At 37.1% G+C, this 13,620-nt stretch overlaps 2 protein-coding genes across 3 annotated transcripts; both read right to left on the minus strand.

Annotated features, from left to right (window-relative positions):
• Positions 1-355: 355 nt before the first annotated feature.
• On the minus strand, positions 356-6,156 carry LOC113674327 (transmembrane protein 272). 2 transcript variants are annotated; one of them, XM_027190807.2, is made up of 4 exons: positions 5,686-6,156; positions 3,193-3,361; positions 2,590-2,649; positions 356-2,234 (listed from the first exon to the last, which is right to left on the minus strand). In XM_027190807.2, the coding sequence occupies exons 1-4, from the start codon at positions 5,686-5,688 to the stop codon at positions 1,816-1,818; spliced, it is 651 nt and encodes a 216-aa protein (XP_027046608.2). In that variant the 5' UTR covers positions 5,689-6,156; the 3' UTR covers positions 356-1,815. The 2 variants fall into 2 exon arrangements, with proteins under 2 accessions (XP_027046608.2, XP_027046607.2); XM_027190806.2 differs by having other exon boundaries at positions 5,288-5,700.
• A 1,704-nt stretch (positions 6,157-7,860) lies between these two features.
• LOC113674329 (transmembrane protein 272) lies at positions 7,861-12,933 on the minus strand. The gene is made up of 5 exons (XM_027190808.2): positions 12,729-12,933; positions 10,668-10,752; positions 10,138-10,248; positions 9,363-9,422; positions 7,861-9,086 (listed from the first exon to the last, which is right to left on the minus strand). The coding sequence occupies exons 1-5, from the start codon at positions 12,759-12,761 to the stop codon at positions 8,695-8,697; spliced, it is 681 nt and encodes a 226-aa protein (XP_027046609.2). The 5' UTR covers positions 12,762-12,933; the 3' UTR covers positions 7,861-8,694.
• Between the last annotated feature and the right edge of the window lie 687 nt (positions 12,934-13,620).

Genomic DNA, 13,620 nt, shown 5'->3' on the forward strand with positions numbered 1-13,620 from the left:
TTGGCTTTCCGAGCCCACTTGTGCTTTCCCGCTGTCTTCCCGCGAAGAGCAAAACTTTTACCGTTTGAACAAGATTAAAGTTTTCAATAATTATTTTAACTGCAATGGAACATACAACATCCTCACCCCTATAATACGATTAAATAAATAAAACCACAGTGGGTTTCATATGCGTTTTCTTTTTGCGAAGCAAACAAAGAGATTAGCCAATCATTCCCGCTCGAGTGGCAAATTAGACCACAAGATCCCTTTCACTTCGCTCACGCGTGAGGCTAGCGAAAAATTTCTTCAATTCTTTACTTGGGAACCAACTGAACCCTCATCTTTGTTTACAACAACGACAAACCACTCAGAATTTTTCCTTTCACTCTCTGAATAACTTTAAGATATTACAAAATATTTTAACGTTAAGTGTATCTCATCCTATTGCCATTTTTAACCACCCAACCATAACCCTGTTAGCCACAATGGCTACATAATTTAGTTATAAATCCATAGTATCATAACATAACGATAATACTTTATAATAACTTTTCCTAATAACAACACCTCCCTTCCCCCCCTCCCCCCAAGAGAGAGGTGTTGTGTCACAAGACCAAACAACTGCATTAGAGACCTCGCTCTGGCATATCAATTCCTGAATCCTACTAAATACAAGCTATGAAACCTGTTATTCAAACTCAGTGCATTAACTTATTCAGATGACCAGGTGCAAGTTGTCAAGGTTATTTTTTGAATCCTAGTTTTGTGCGGTGCTTCAAATGCCCAACAAAACTCTTCTCTGGGGTCTCTGCCCTTCCTCTCAACCTAGAGAAGAAGGGGCATGAGAAGACAGACTCATGAAACACTACTGATACTCAAGCCTACCATCTAAGCAGTATCAAAGAATGCAATGTTAGTGGGAGAATGCGTGGAAAATGCAAATTTACTCACACATCAACCAGAAATAACTATAAACTACCATATCAAAATTGTGTCCCATGCTTTTTGACTTCCATTCACTAACTTTTGTAGGCTCTGTATGCTAGTGTGTTTTCTAGGTGAGAGTGTACTTGGTATTTTTTCAGGAGGAAGGAAGTGGGAGATGATTAGATTTCTGCTATGGCGAAGGACTAACCGACTTCCACTCTAAATCCACTATTACACTAAATCAAACAAAACAGCTTGGTGAATGATCAAGAGTTTACAACACTGACTTGCGTTCCCTCAAAAGATGCTTCCAATTTATGCTGAACTTAATCTATTAATTGCATGAATGGTTTGTATAAGAGTATTTACCAACAGGGAGCCTTGTGCATCCCATTAAGACCATATTGAGCATACAAATATATTAACAGGGTTGTCAAAATAAGCTGGCAACCAGTGCAATCCACCATTAACTCTAAAAAAAACCTCAGCCATGGAAGGGTGGGGAGTAAAATTTTAGTATGGAAGCATGTTATTAATGGAATTAAAACTGTTTAGTACCAGCTACTTTGTATCACAGTCTGGTCACTCAAAATCCTTTTGACAACCCTGTTTAAATAAAACCTACATAACTTTCAGTTTTAAACCAGATTTTCAGTCAATTTGTAGTAATATGAAGTAATTTCTTTTCCTGTATTAGCAAGTTTAATGCGCTTGCTCTTTAATAAAGTTCTTACCTTAACAATGTGGTTGTCAACCTTAAATATTACTGCACCAAAACTAGAAGCTTTAATTTTTTTTTCTTATGCCAGAAAAACACTAGAAAATGGCATTCCTTGTCTTCCCAACTTATCCTATCTCTCTGATCCTTAAATAACAACAACCTGTCCTCAAAACATCTTAAACATCTCACTCTTTTGTGGTAACAAAGAATGCTGTACAGCTTGCACACACTCCTAGACAACATATACAGAAACAAATTGAGCCCATCAGTATATAACTGGCTGTGATCACCCAAAACGCAAACAAATAAAGTGTTGGATTGCAATAGTTTAGTGGATCGCCTGGTGGCGGAGTTGGATTTGGTCGGTACTTGCTGTATACCCAGATGTTTCCGGCAATAAACCATGTGAACAAGAATAGATTTAAAACGCCGTCAATAAATTTTGTGGACATGGATTGATCTTCATCCATGTCCAAGTCATCTTCATGAGTCCTGGCTCGTTGACAAAGGACTATAATGGTTTTCAACATTCCAAATGATCCTCCCACAATGAGGTAAATTGGAATGAAGGGTTCCACAGGACAATCATCCTTATACTTAGCACCTATCAAACAAGAAAAAAAAAGTCAACAACACCTTGTATTATTCTACCTAGGTTACTAGCTATGTTCACTTAAAAACAACAACAACAACTTTGAGCACACAAATAGTATCTAGACGGCACAGGATCAAATCCTATCAAAGCATGAACTTTTACAGCCTTTTATCTGCAATTCCTTTGATTACAATAATCATCGCTGGGAATCATTTTGTTATGATGATCACATATCAGACACTTTCAAATAAAGATCAAATTTATTTCATTTAATTGTAAGGAAACTTCATTTTCCAGGGATCACTTGACCATAACTCAAGCCATGCACAGAAGAAATTTAAATCATTTTTGTTTTGTTACTCACCCATAATGACCATGGCAATTGGAAGTGCCATCAATAAACTCAAGGCAATGGTGCAGCCAACTGTAAATTATGGACAATTTTCAGTTAAGTCAACATGTAATCATATGAACCTTCAGAAGACATGGCAAGACCATGGCAATTTGGAAGTGCCATCAAAAAAATCAAAGCAATGGTGCAGCCAACTGTAAACTATGGACAATTTTCAGCTAAGTCGACTGACATAATCTAAATCTAATCTCTAAAACACCAAAAAGATCAAAGGGGCCTTCAAAACTTTTTGACATTTTCAAGGATTTTCTGGATCCCCAAAGTACTTAAGCTTCTTAAAGATACCATTTGCCGAAAAAAGTAAAGATTTCAGATGATTAGGCTTTGTTGATCACAGTAAATTCTTGAGTACTGATGATAAGGATCCACATTTAACTCCCAAGATCAACAATTGAAATTAAGTATCTTTTCAATCAGATACCTTTCTTACGTAAACAAAACTTTGAGTACTACACTATTATAAATACCAGTGTTCTTAAGGGAATCCCTAGGTGCCTGGAGGCTTCAGCTTCAGAAATCTGAAATGCACAGCTCTTGAGAGCTCTTTTAACTTACTTGTTCCAGCAAAGAGCTGTACAACTCGTTTGCAGAAATCAAATGAACCATCAGAAGTCTCCTTAGCTTCTTTGATTTGCCCAAACAGTGAGTCATAGCTGGGCGGTGCTGCATCCTCAGGCCAAATTTTGTCTTCTTCTTCAGTGTGGTTTTGACTGCTCTTTTCAGACTAAAATGAATCAGGCACAGTGTCATTATGTGTCAAAATCCCGTTATGAATCCAGTGCTAATAACATACTCACTGTAACATTTTGGTTGAACAGGGATGACAAGCTAAAGGATGCCCTGGAGTGACTGTGACTCCTCTTATTTATGAGGGGGTACAATGACCCCCTCATATGTACACTTCTCATCATTCAGTTTTGGGGAAACATGCAAATCTGAGGAATCTACCCTCTGGTGCTAGATACTCTCTTTTCCAGTACTTCTCCTTGCATGAATATAAGTTTGTTGATATGCTAAGTTAAAAACTCCTGGTGAGGCACACACTTAACCGTGGTTTGCCCCTAAAAAAATCTTACAGACCCCCTGCCCACTGCCTGTCAAAAGGCTCATGATAATCTCACGTTTATCTTTTTCTTTTTTGACCATGCACCTCATTGCAATGAAATGGTCATAGAATAAAAGCAAAGAAAAAAAAAGGAAAAAGCTAAATATAAATTTCTTTTAGCGTACAAAACTACTCTCTAGCTAATTATGCCCATCAACTGAAAATGTTGACGGAATATCTTTTGAGAAGTTCTTTCAAATTCTTGAGAGTATCAGACGTTGTTCAGAAATTTCAAGTGATTCTGAAATTAATTTTTAAAAAAATTGTATGTTTATGCTATATGCTAATAAATTCCAATTTAGCTGTTCCCTTTGTAAGGTGCATCACCAATGACTCCTATAAAACTTGATTGCTCTGTTGTATCTGGTCATCACTAGTTCTGTAAAATCCCTCTGTAAAATATGTCATACCTGCTTGCAAGTGCCTAAATACCTTGTGAATTATTTTTCACCAAAAATATAATTATATGGATTGTGTTTTTCTTTTTTTAACCTAGAAACCATTGCTGTCTTAGAACTAATCCCTGGAATGTAAATATAAAATTTTTGTTTCAATAATGCATTTAAGACTGCAAGCTAGCTACAAAGTTGATTCAGTGACGAAGCTCAACATGTATAATCTCTACAAACATCCCACAACAAGAAGTTATGCTCCCTAATCCCCAACCAAAGAGTCCTGACAATCTGGAATTTCGATTTTATAAAAACAAATACTTAAAAACCTCTAGAACCTGATGAACAAACCCAGTTGAGCCTTTGTTGATAAGAACTCCAGTCGTTTGCTCATAAGTTTTTAGATTATGAAATAAGCATACTGAATCAGTAATAATATTTGCACAAGCAGAAAGTAAAAACAAAGTGTACATGATACCTTGACATCTGAGACTAAACTACAATGTTCATCTACTTAAAAATTATATGAAAACTTTTTAGGTCAAACACACACAAAAAAAGGAAAAACCCTACTGTTCAACGAAATGAAAATCACTGTTATTGGGACTGCAGGATTCACCTGAGCAAATTTTGGTAAACAGTTTCGATCTTCCAAAACAATAGTGTAAATTAAAATGGAATTGCTTTTTTATAATTCACACCCAAAGCTTATTAAAAAGTTCCTGAAGGCCAGGTGCAAAGAGGCGTAGATGTTTAACTTGATCAGGAAATTCAAATTATAAAAAAAGAATATTTAACAGGAGTATCTTACAAACTCGCCACAACTCTAGGTTGTAAGATTTTACTGAATTATTTGCGCACAATTCCTACTGAAGTGGTCTTTTAAAGACCCGAATTTTTGTCGTCTCATAGCGTGTTTCCACGCCACCGAAAAATACTCCTACTACCGCGATTAGTTAAAATGTTAACAAGAGTTCAATGGATAAACTGATCATGGCTTCTGCACACCGCAGAAAACGCTGATAGAGACATCTCTTAAAGGGAATCGGAATTTTAAATAAATAATCCCGATTCTTTCATAAACTCCAGCACAGAGGCACTTATGAGAAAGCCACACACAAAACATAAATAAAACAGCTGCAATTTTTTATACCTTAAGAGGGCGCTTGTATTTCTTACTCCTCTCTGCATCATCGCCCGCAATCCTTATGAACTGCATAATTCTACCATTGAACCCGTATCGAACGCTTACAGTATTTCGTTCAACGACGAAAATAACACTCGTCGCACTCAGTTTGGAAAAAAACACCTAGCACCATCCGGTCAATGGTTTGATTAAGCAGTGGCTGAATTATGCAAATCCTGGTTCAAAATTACATGTAAAAGTGCAATTTAACGAGACAGGAATATTGTACATAATAAACAAAGAGCGCGCCATTTATAGGATCGCAGCGATAAACAAAGAATTCGAAGACAATATTTGTCGGAAATTCTGTGCGAACTCTACTTTACAATTCTAGATCGTGCCGTGGAATTACCTAAATGACTCACCATTATAATTTCTACGTTAAATATGACCAAATATCCGGCAGATGTCGATCAGCCTAAGATCACCAAATTAAAAGAAGGATCCACTTGCATTGTTCACGGCAGTGCGCTTTCACCATTTCGTCGTCCTTCATCGAAAAGTCACAAGTCTTCGCCGCACTAACTGTTTCAGTCTTTCCTTAAAAGAGGCATGGAAACCCCCAAGAGGCAAAAAGAGACACTTAAAACGGTTTTCTTTCGAGTAGACGAGTTGGTTGCTCTCTTAGAAAGGCCAGCACCGTTAACGGCAAATATATCAGCGAACAAACTGACCAATAGCAAGTTGGATCGCCAATGAATAAATTAATATATCCACCTGAAAAGGCTGCAACAAGTCTTGATGAAAAGGCCTCGAAATTATCCAAATCGTCAAATGAAAATGTACATGTGGTCGTCATATACGTGTCTCTGAGAAAAATAAATGCAGATTGACATGGAGACAAATTTTTTGACCGATTGTCGCGGAGCAACCAATTAATTGTCGGTCACGATGGATAATTTACATATAACAGCTACAAGTTAGGCAACGAAGTCAACGATCAATTTTAAGACTAAATAAAAGAGGGTGTTACATTTAATTATTTCAAAGCACATCGCAGAAGCATCATCTTTGAGGAGGGTTTTTCCTCGTCTTAATTACGCTGTATTTTGGGTACGAAAGGTCTGCGAAGCGCGATCGCTGTGGGCTACAGCAGTGAAGTGTGGTGAATCGATTAGGCAAGCATAAGGGCGGTGGGCGAAGAGCCGAGAGGGTTGTCTGAAGACGATGGGTAGGGCATAGCTCGATTAGGCAAAAAGCAGGAAACTCGGCCTTTTTCGAGTGTTCATCCAAGAGAGTGTTAGCTGAGTGCCACGAAAAAGCTTTTTCCAGCCTCTTTCGTTTGTACGTTACCAGGTGAATCAGGCTTTTATCCAAGCATCTACAGTCTGGTTTGCTTGTACCTAATTTTGCCTGCCTGCGTTTTATAATTATCATAGAGAGGAAGGCAAAGGTAAATGGTTAAGCGGGTCTAATATCACCCAACAGCTGCCAAGGACTAGAAATTGTTCTTCGCCTCAGGTGGTTTTCCTGAGCTGAGAATAACGTTTTTGATGGATATAGTGAAAGGGGGTAAGTTTATAAAGAAACTGTGGTGAGTGGTGCTGCATTGATGGGGGGGGGGGGGGGGGGGGGGAAAGGGAGGGGGGTGGTGAAGGAAATTACAAGGTAATTTTTATTTTAACATCTGACTGATATGGACTACAAGAAATCCTTCTTGTTCAGCAAGTTAAAAAAAAAAATCTAATATTAGCGTGCCGCAAGCCAACCTAGCTGCTCCACAACAGCATTGTTGAATTGTGCTTAAGAAATGCCTGGAAAGCAATTTTTAGTTGCATGCTCCTTTCGTTTGTCACTAGCATCCAAAACAAGACTCTAGTTTCCAAAATCAGACCGTTGTATCCACAATTAGAACCTAGTGTCTAAATTCTGACTATAATGCCTGAAAACTAACACTGGTGTCCAAAATTAGACACTAGAGTTTAAAATCTGAAATTAGCATAAAAAATTGGAGCTAGTGTCCAAAATCTGATACATGTGTTCAAAATCCTATACTAGTGTCTAACACTGGACGCCTCTGCTTAAAACCGGATGCTGCTGCCTAAAATCATACACTACTGTCTAAAATTGTGCACTACTGTCTAGAATTGGACATTAGTGTCAAAAACTGGAAATTACTGCCTAAAATCATACACTGCTGTCCAAAATCAGACACAAGTGTCTAAAATCAGACTCTTCTACCTAAAATCAGAATATACTGCCTAAAATCAGACACTTGTGTTTGAAATTGGCCCACAATGTCTATAAATATCAGACACCAGTGTCTACATTTAGACACTTAAGACTGAAATGGGACACTGCTGTCCAAAATTGGACAAAAGCTGCACTCTGGCGTCTAAAATCAGACACTTGTGTTTAAAATTAGTCATTGGTTGATGCCTTTCTCTCTTTCCATCACCTTTCTTATGGCAAAAGTATCAATATTGTAAGGAAAATTATCCATTTATACTCAGAAGACTCACAAAAAAAAGACAGAGTTCCATATGCTCTTCCTCTGTTGGACCCTTGGCAAAAAAAACAAAGACAAAACTCTACAGAAGTATGAGTACAATGTAAATGTTTATGTTCACAGATCCTGATTCTTATGGCTGGAAGCAATCAGAACAAAAATCTACTAGAATTCATAAACTAAGAAAAAATCCTGTAGAAAGTTATAGCCCTGATACAAATTTTATTCTAGAGAAATCAAAACCTACAAAGTCTCCATGATTATTACATACTATTCATATTAATATATTAATATTAAGAATCATTAATTCCAAAAGTCAGTGGGACTTGCAGAAAAATAGGCTAAACTGCTTGCTACCCTGAAATGTTGTTTCAGACTAGAGTACAACACCCAAAATTGTTTATAAGGGTGAGCTTCCTTGCTCAGCTGTCTAGAAAAGTAGATTTTGTAAAATCACTTAATACCAATTCAAATGCAAACAGTGCTTTGAAATACATATTATGATGTCTTCCTTAAATATTACAGGATCTCTGATGAAGTTGCACCTAAATACTCAATGACTCATATTTCAAGGCACCTTTTGTATCAATTCAATGGCATAGAAATGCCAACTAGTATATTGCAGCAAGAGCTTAATATCTTAGATTAATTATGGGAAACAAGAAAAACCAAAAGAATTATGGGTGCACAATATTGGAGAGAACTATATAGAACCACATCTGGGCGAACTAGCAAGTGAGTAACTCATTGCTGTAAGTTAAGTGAGCAGTGGTTCATTTGAATTGATCACCTATGATTTTATAAAAAAAATTATGACTGCCTTAATGGCAATTTTGTGTGACTACATGATGTCTTTGTAGACTTCAGTGGCACATTCCTGTCCATATGGGTGACAATTTTGCATCTACCCTTAACACTTGAGATTTCATTCATCAGCATTAAATATTGCAGCACAAACACCCACACAACACACACAACAACACATGACCCCTGCTAAAATGTATGTGGAGGTTGTTAACCAAAATGCAAACAGATACAACGTTTGGTTACAATATTCATCACTATCAGAGTCAGTAAAGTTGGGCTTATAATTCTTATATATCCAGACATTTCCACAAATAAACCAGATAAACAGGAAACAGTCTAGGATGCCCTCGAAAGGGCGCTTCTTCTTCTCGTCTTCATCTTCATCATTATTGGATTTTGTGGCCCGCTGACACAAGGAGATGAGGTTTCTGAACACACCCACAGCTCCACCAACAATAAGATAGATGGGAATCTTATCTTCTACACGGCACTGGTCTTTGTATTTAGCTCCTGTTAAAGGTATTCAACTTTTCATCAATTCTACAAAATCCAATTTGAGATCGCCCCTTTTGGCCAAGATAATTTCACTGTCAAAGTTCTAAGACACATAGAGGTAAAACAGAGAGGGGGTAAGTTTCTAGCAAGTTTTCCAGCATCACTGGGAAGTATACATCAGAGCGCATGACAAAGGGCATACACTCAAAATGTCAGCTTAGAACCACTTAACAGTGGCTAATTTACATTATCAACCAATATTATGGACATACAGGTAAAGGTTTCACTTACCTATGACTATCATAGCTATGGGAATAGCCATGACCAGCCCAATCATTATGGTACATCCAACTAAGAATAATATCAAAGAAAGAAATTAAAACTACTTGAAAAAGCAATTTGTAGAGATAAAGTTTTGTCAACAGTAAATTGAGGCTCTCAGCTAGTCAGCAACAGACTTGATTTCTCCCCATATACCCCCACAGATCTGTGGAAACTACCAGCCATCTTGCGCTGGTTTGGGCTGTTTACTGTAGCTGCTTCAGTAGTTCTTTTCCAGCTGCCCTGGAACAACCTTGAATCCTCTTTCCTTGTAGGTTCCACCCTCAGAGCATAATGACATTGCTAGGCATTTTTTCAGAGGGTCATACTAGTTGGTAGCTACAGCTAATTTAGACTGCATGCTGCACAATTGTAACTTTGCCCAGGGAAAAGTATGAAGCCTTTTAAAAGCAATGCAAGAGGGCAAGAAGTCTGCAAGGGGTCTTGTGCTGATAATTACTACCAGATCCCCAGCAAACCTCTTCCCAGCTTGTCTAAAATCTTCCTGCAGGCAGAGAACACACATCCTGCAGTGCTATCATAGATGAGGACCTGTTCTCAGAGCATAGCTAAGGAAATACTCTGTACTTTACCCTAATTTTCCACACTTTGGTTTAGTAAATATAACTTTCTGAGAATCACTAGACTTAATAAAAACCCAGTAAGTTATTATTCCATGGAGCAGTGACTTTTTCAAATTTATACAGGATCTTTCATGTTGAAATAGAGTGACACAAATTCTTACTTGTTCCAATAAGTATCAAAAAGAGTTTCTTCAAGAAGTCAAGCACTCCACTGGAACTGGAGCGTGCTTCTTGGATTTCACCAAACAAGGACTGATATGAAGGTGGTGGACCTTATAGAGGAAAGAAAAAAATGAAATTAGAAGTAGCACTAACCCTTACCAACATCAGTATTCCTATTCTTCATACTCGCATGGCACCTCACAGTTTAACACTTTACACCCTAACATCAGTATGAATATTCTCCATACTGTTCGCTATACATTTCATTTTGTACTGACAATGAGAATTTTTTTTAAGATCAAAGCTTCTGAGGTTGTGATCATTTTCTTTATTCTCATGATCTAAATGAACGATTCACCAGTATTACTGTAAAGAGAAATTAGAAGCTGGTCAATCTTAGGGTTTAAATGTTTAACTCAGACCATCCAAGAGAAAGAGGCAGTTGTTTTCAACTTACAGAGCAACCAAAATGGTTGCAGCATGAAGAGCTGAATTTGATTTTTCTAGAGAGCCATGCAGATACACTTACCCATTGCTTCATCATAAGAAGGGGGAGAAGCATTGTCTGTTCCATATGAAGGAGGCATCCCTGATGAAGGGTCTACTGGATCTCCCTGGAATAGAAATGGAAAGGTTGAACCCTTTTATTTGCAAGATCTAGATATTATAATTTCTAAACATTAATCATTTTTCTGATAATGTAATCACCTCTAATGTGGATCACAGTGTTTCAATTGTATAACAGTGGTATTCCTCAGACAATAAGGGTTGATGGAATATGCATCACCTCATGAAGCACTACACCCAGCTGTGACTGATATTTGACAGCTGTAAGGCAAGATTTCTAAGAAATATTGTCTCTAGTGTCTGCTGTCACAAAGCTTTCCTACTCTATTGAGTCTATCTATGCAGTATGCAGTCAAAATGACATAATCCATATCCACATTGGCTACACCATGAGACAAAGGCTTAAACTTCATTACAAGAGTTGTCTCCAAAATAAATAACCAAAAATTTTTCCTTCACTTTTCAATACTGTCTGGTATACAATTCTCAGAGTTTATGGCTTCAAGATCTAGTAATAAAAACAACACTAAGTATAACAAATGAGATATGAAACAAACACATTCCAACATAGCTTATTACCCAATTTTCCAAGCAAAAACAAGACAGCAAGAAATTGGTAAAAAATTGTTGAAAATTATTGTGCAAATAAGACTTGCAAGTCAATTTTCAGTAAATAATTTTATCACGCAAAAGCCCTATTTGCATTCTGTAAATGTCCGTATTAGGAACAACAGCTGTTCTAAAAGTACACAAGGAGACTAGAATGTCCATCAGTAATTTGCAGTGGTGCAGATGTAAGATAAATGTCAGATCGAGTGTTGAAGCTTTAGTCTGGTGCAATAGATGCAAATTATGATCATTATTAAACCTTTAACTCCCAAGATCTCATTAGTAATTCTCCTTACTATCTACTGTACAATTCTTCTGATGTTTCTTTTGAGAATTTGGTATTGGATCAACTAATAATCCCTTAATTGATACTTTTTCTTGGTTCTCATCACTTGCCTACTTGATTTTGTATTGATGTTGAAAGGGGAAATTCTGTCTTGGTCACTTGTAGGAATTGAAGAGTTAATTATCTCCAACATTTTAAAATAGGCGTATACATTGTGCAAACTTCACCACTGAGAATGAGGAACTTGTTAGCTGGAATGAAATGAAAGCTTTTGTTCTAAATACTAGAGCCTCTAAATATAGCGGTGACGTGCTATTTCATACCAGTGAGAAGTAAAATTTGGAATGAGCCATTCATTTTGTGGCACAACATCTGATTTGGGAAAGTTGGCAATTTTCATATGCAACAGCATTTTCAAAGGATTGCAGAGGAATTGTAGTTTTTTTCCTAACTCGAAGTCTGAACTGCCTCAAAGATCAAACTAAGACTAAGAGCTTTCATTTCACTCTGGTTTCTTCATTGGCGCATTTTTTATTCTTTCGTGAACTTTCACATTATGTTGAGTATTTTTTGAATCGGCAGCAAAACAGAGTTAATTGATATTTCAGCAAAATAAAATAGAAAGACCACAAGCCTAACTTTCGACTATCACGTACGACTTCTGTTAATCACGTGAGAAATATTCTAAATTGGAAGACAATTCAAGAAGCATTTTGCTTTGAATCTCATGGCTAGCGGAAGAAAAGAAGACCTTTGAAGAAAGAAAATTAAAGAAGAAATAGAGAAAGGAAGGAATTGAAAATGACTTGTAGCTTATTAAGTAAATAATTTGTACTTTCACTTTCATGATACCTACATATACAGGCGGATATTAAAATCATAACAGAACATGGATCTTCATCATGACATACTCGACAAAGAACTACGGCAGATACTTTTCCTAATTTAAGTAAAATGTATTTATGAGTTTTTCTTTTTGAAACAGATGGAAACTCAAACGCTAAAAGGTCGACTCTTGATATTAAATTCGGAACGTTGAACTGTCTTTGGCCGTTTGGCGCGCATCTGCTTAGATAAGCAGTTCTCCAAGTCGTACAAAAATACGAATGACTTTAGCTAGGTACACACCTCAATGGGTCGTTTCTCTTTATCAGCCATCATTCACTTATTCACTGGTCCTGGGTTAATATTGAGTGCAAACCGCACGAAGCTTGCCACAATCAGTGACTACGAGTAGGAAACAATTTTTTCCCCTCCCTGAAGTAATTAGCATATTAAATTATGTTACCCCCAGGTTCTTAGTCCTCCCTCCTTTGCCACCAAGATGTCCTTCATTGCAGGGGGTGGGCAGAGGAGGGTCCTCTGGGGGTGGCGGAGGTGTCAAGTCAGATTTTACTTGACCTTACACGTCTCATCATCCATATTGCACCTCATCGATGCATACTGTTCAAGACTTCACCTTTAGTTTTGTTAGTGTGGAAACAGAAACGTTTTCATGTACAAAACTTGAGCTTATGATGAGTTGATGATGACATGATGAGTTGTGTATCATGAACAGTTTACATGAATTAAATCAAAAGTTGTCTTGTGGATGGGATATTCTTTAGTAACAGGTGGCAAATTGTTTATGAATGATTAGGCAATAGGATACTGTAGAGAAGAAAGACTAAAATTTGTCATGTATAAATGGTAATCACCAACATAGCTAATTTGAAAAGTTGTAATAGCACAAAGGGACAATTCAATATTTTCTATAGCATCATTACATGAAATGTTGATATGTGCCTCGTCTAAATGATCACAATGCACTTTTGGAAACTTTTCAGAAGAAAAAAAAGTTTGTCATTTCTTTCTAAATGTGTTCTTATCATCCACTTTTGTGTTTGAAGAACACATATTATTTTTGAAGCTTTCATCTGTAGGGGCATGCAATTCAAGGGTTTGGAGGTCCTCTTAGACTAGCTGACTGGTTGTATTTATTTAATGCAAGGGCCTCAAGCCCATGTAACAGCCAACCACA

Source organism: Pocillopora damicornis, chromosome 13 (assembly GCF_964200805.1).
Source record: "Pocillopora damicornis chromosome 13, jaPocDami1.2, whole genome shotgun sequence".
Classification (NCBI taxonomy): Eukaryota; Metazoa; Cnidaria; class Anthozoa; order Scleractinia; family Pocilloporidae; genus Pocillopora; species Pocillopora damicornis.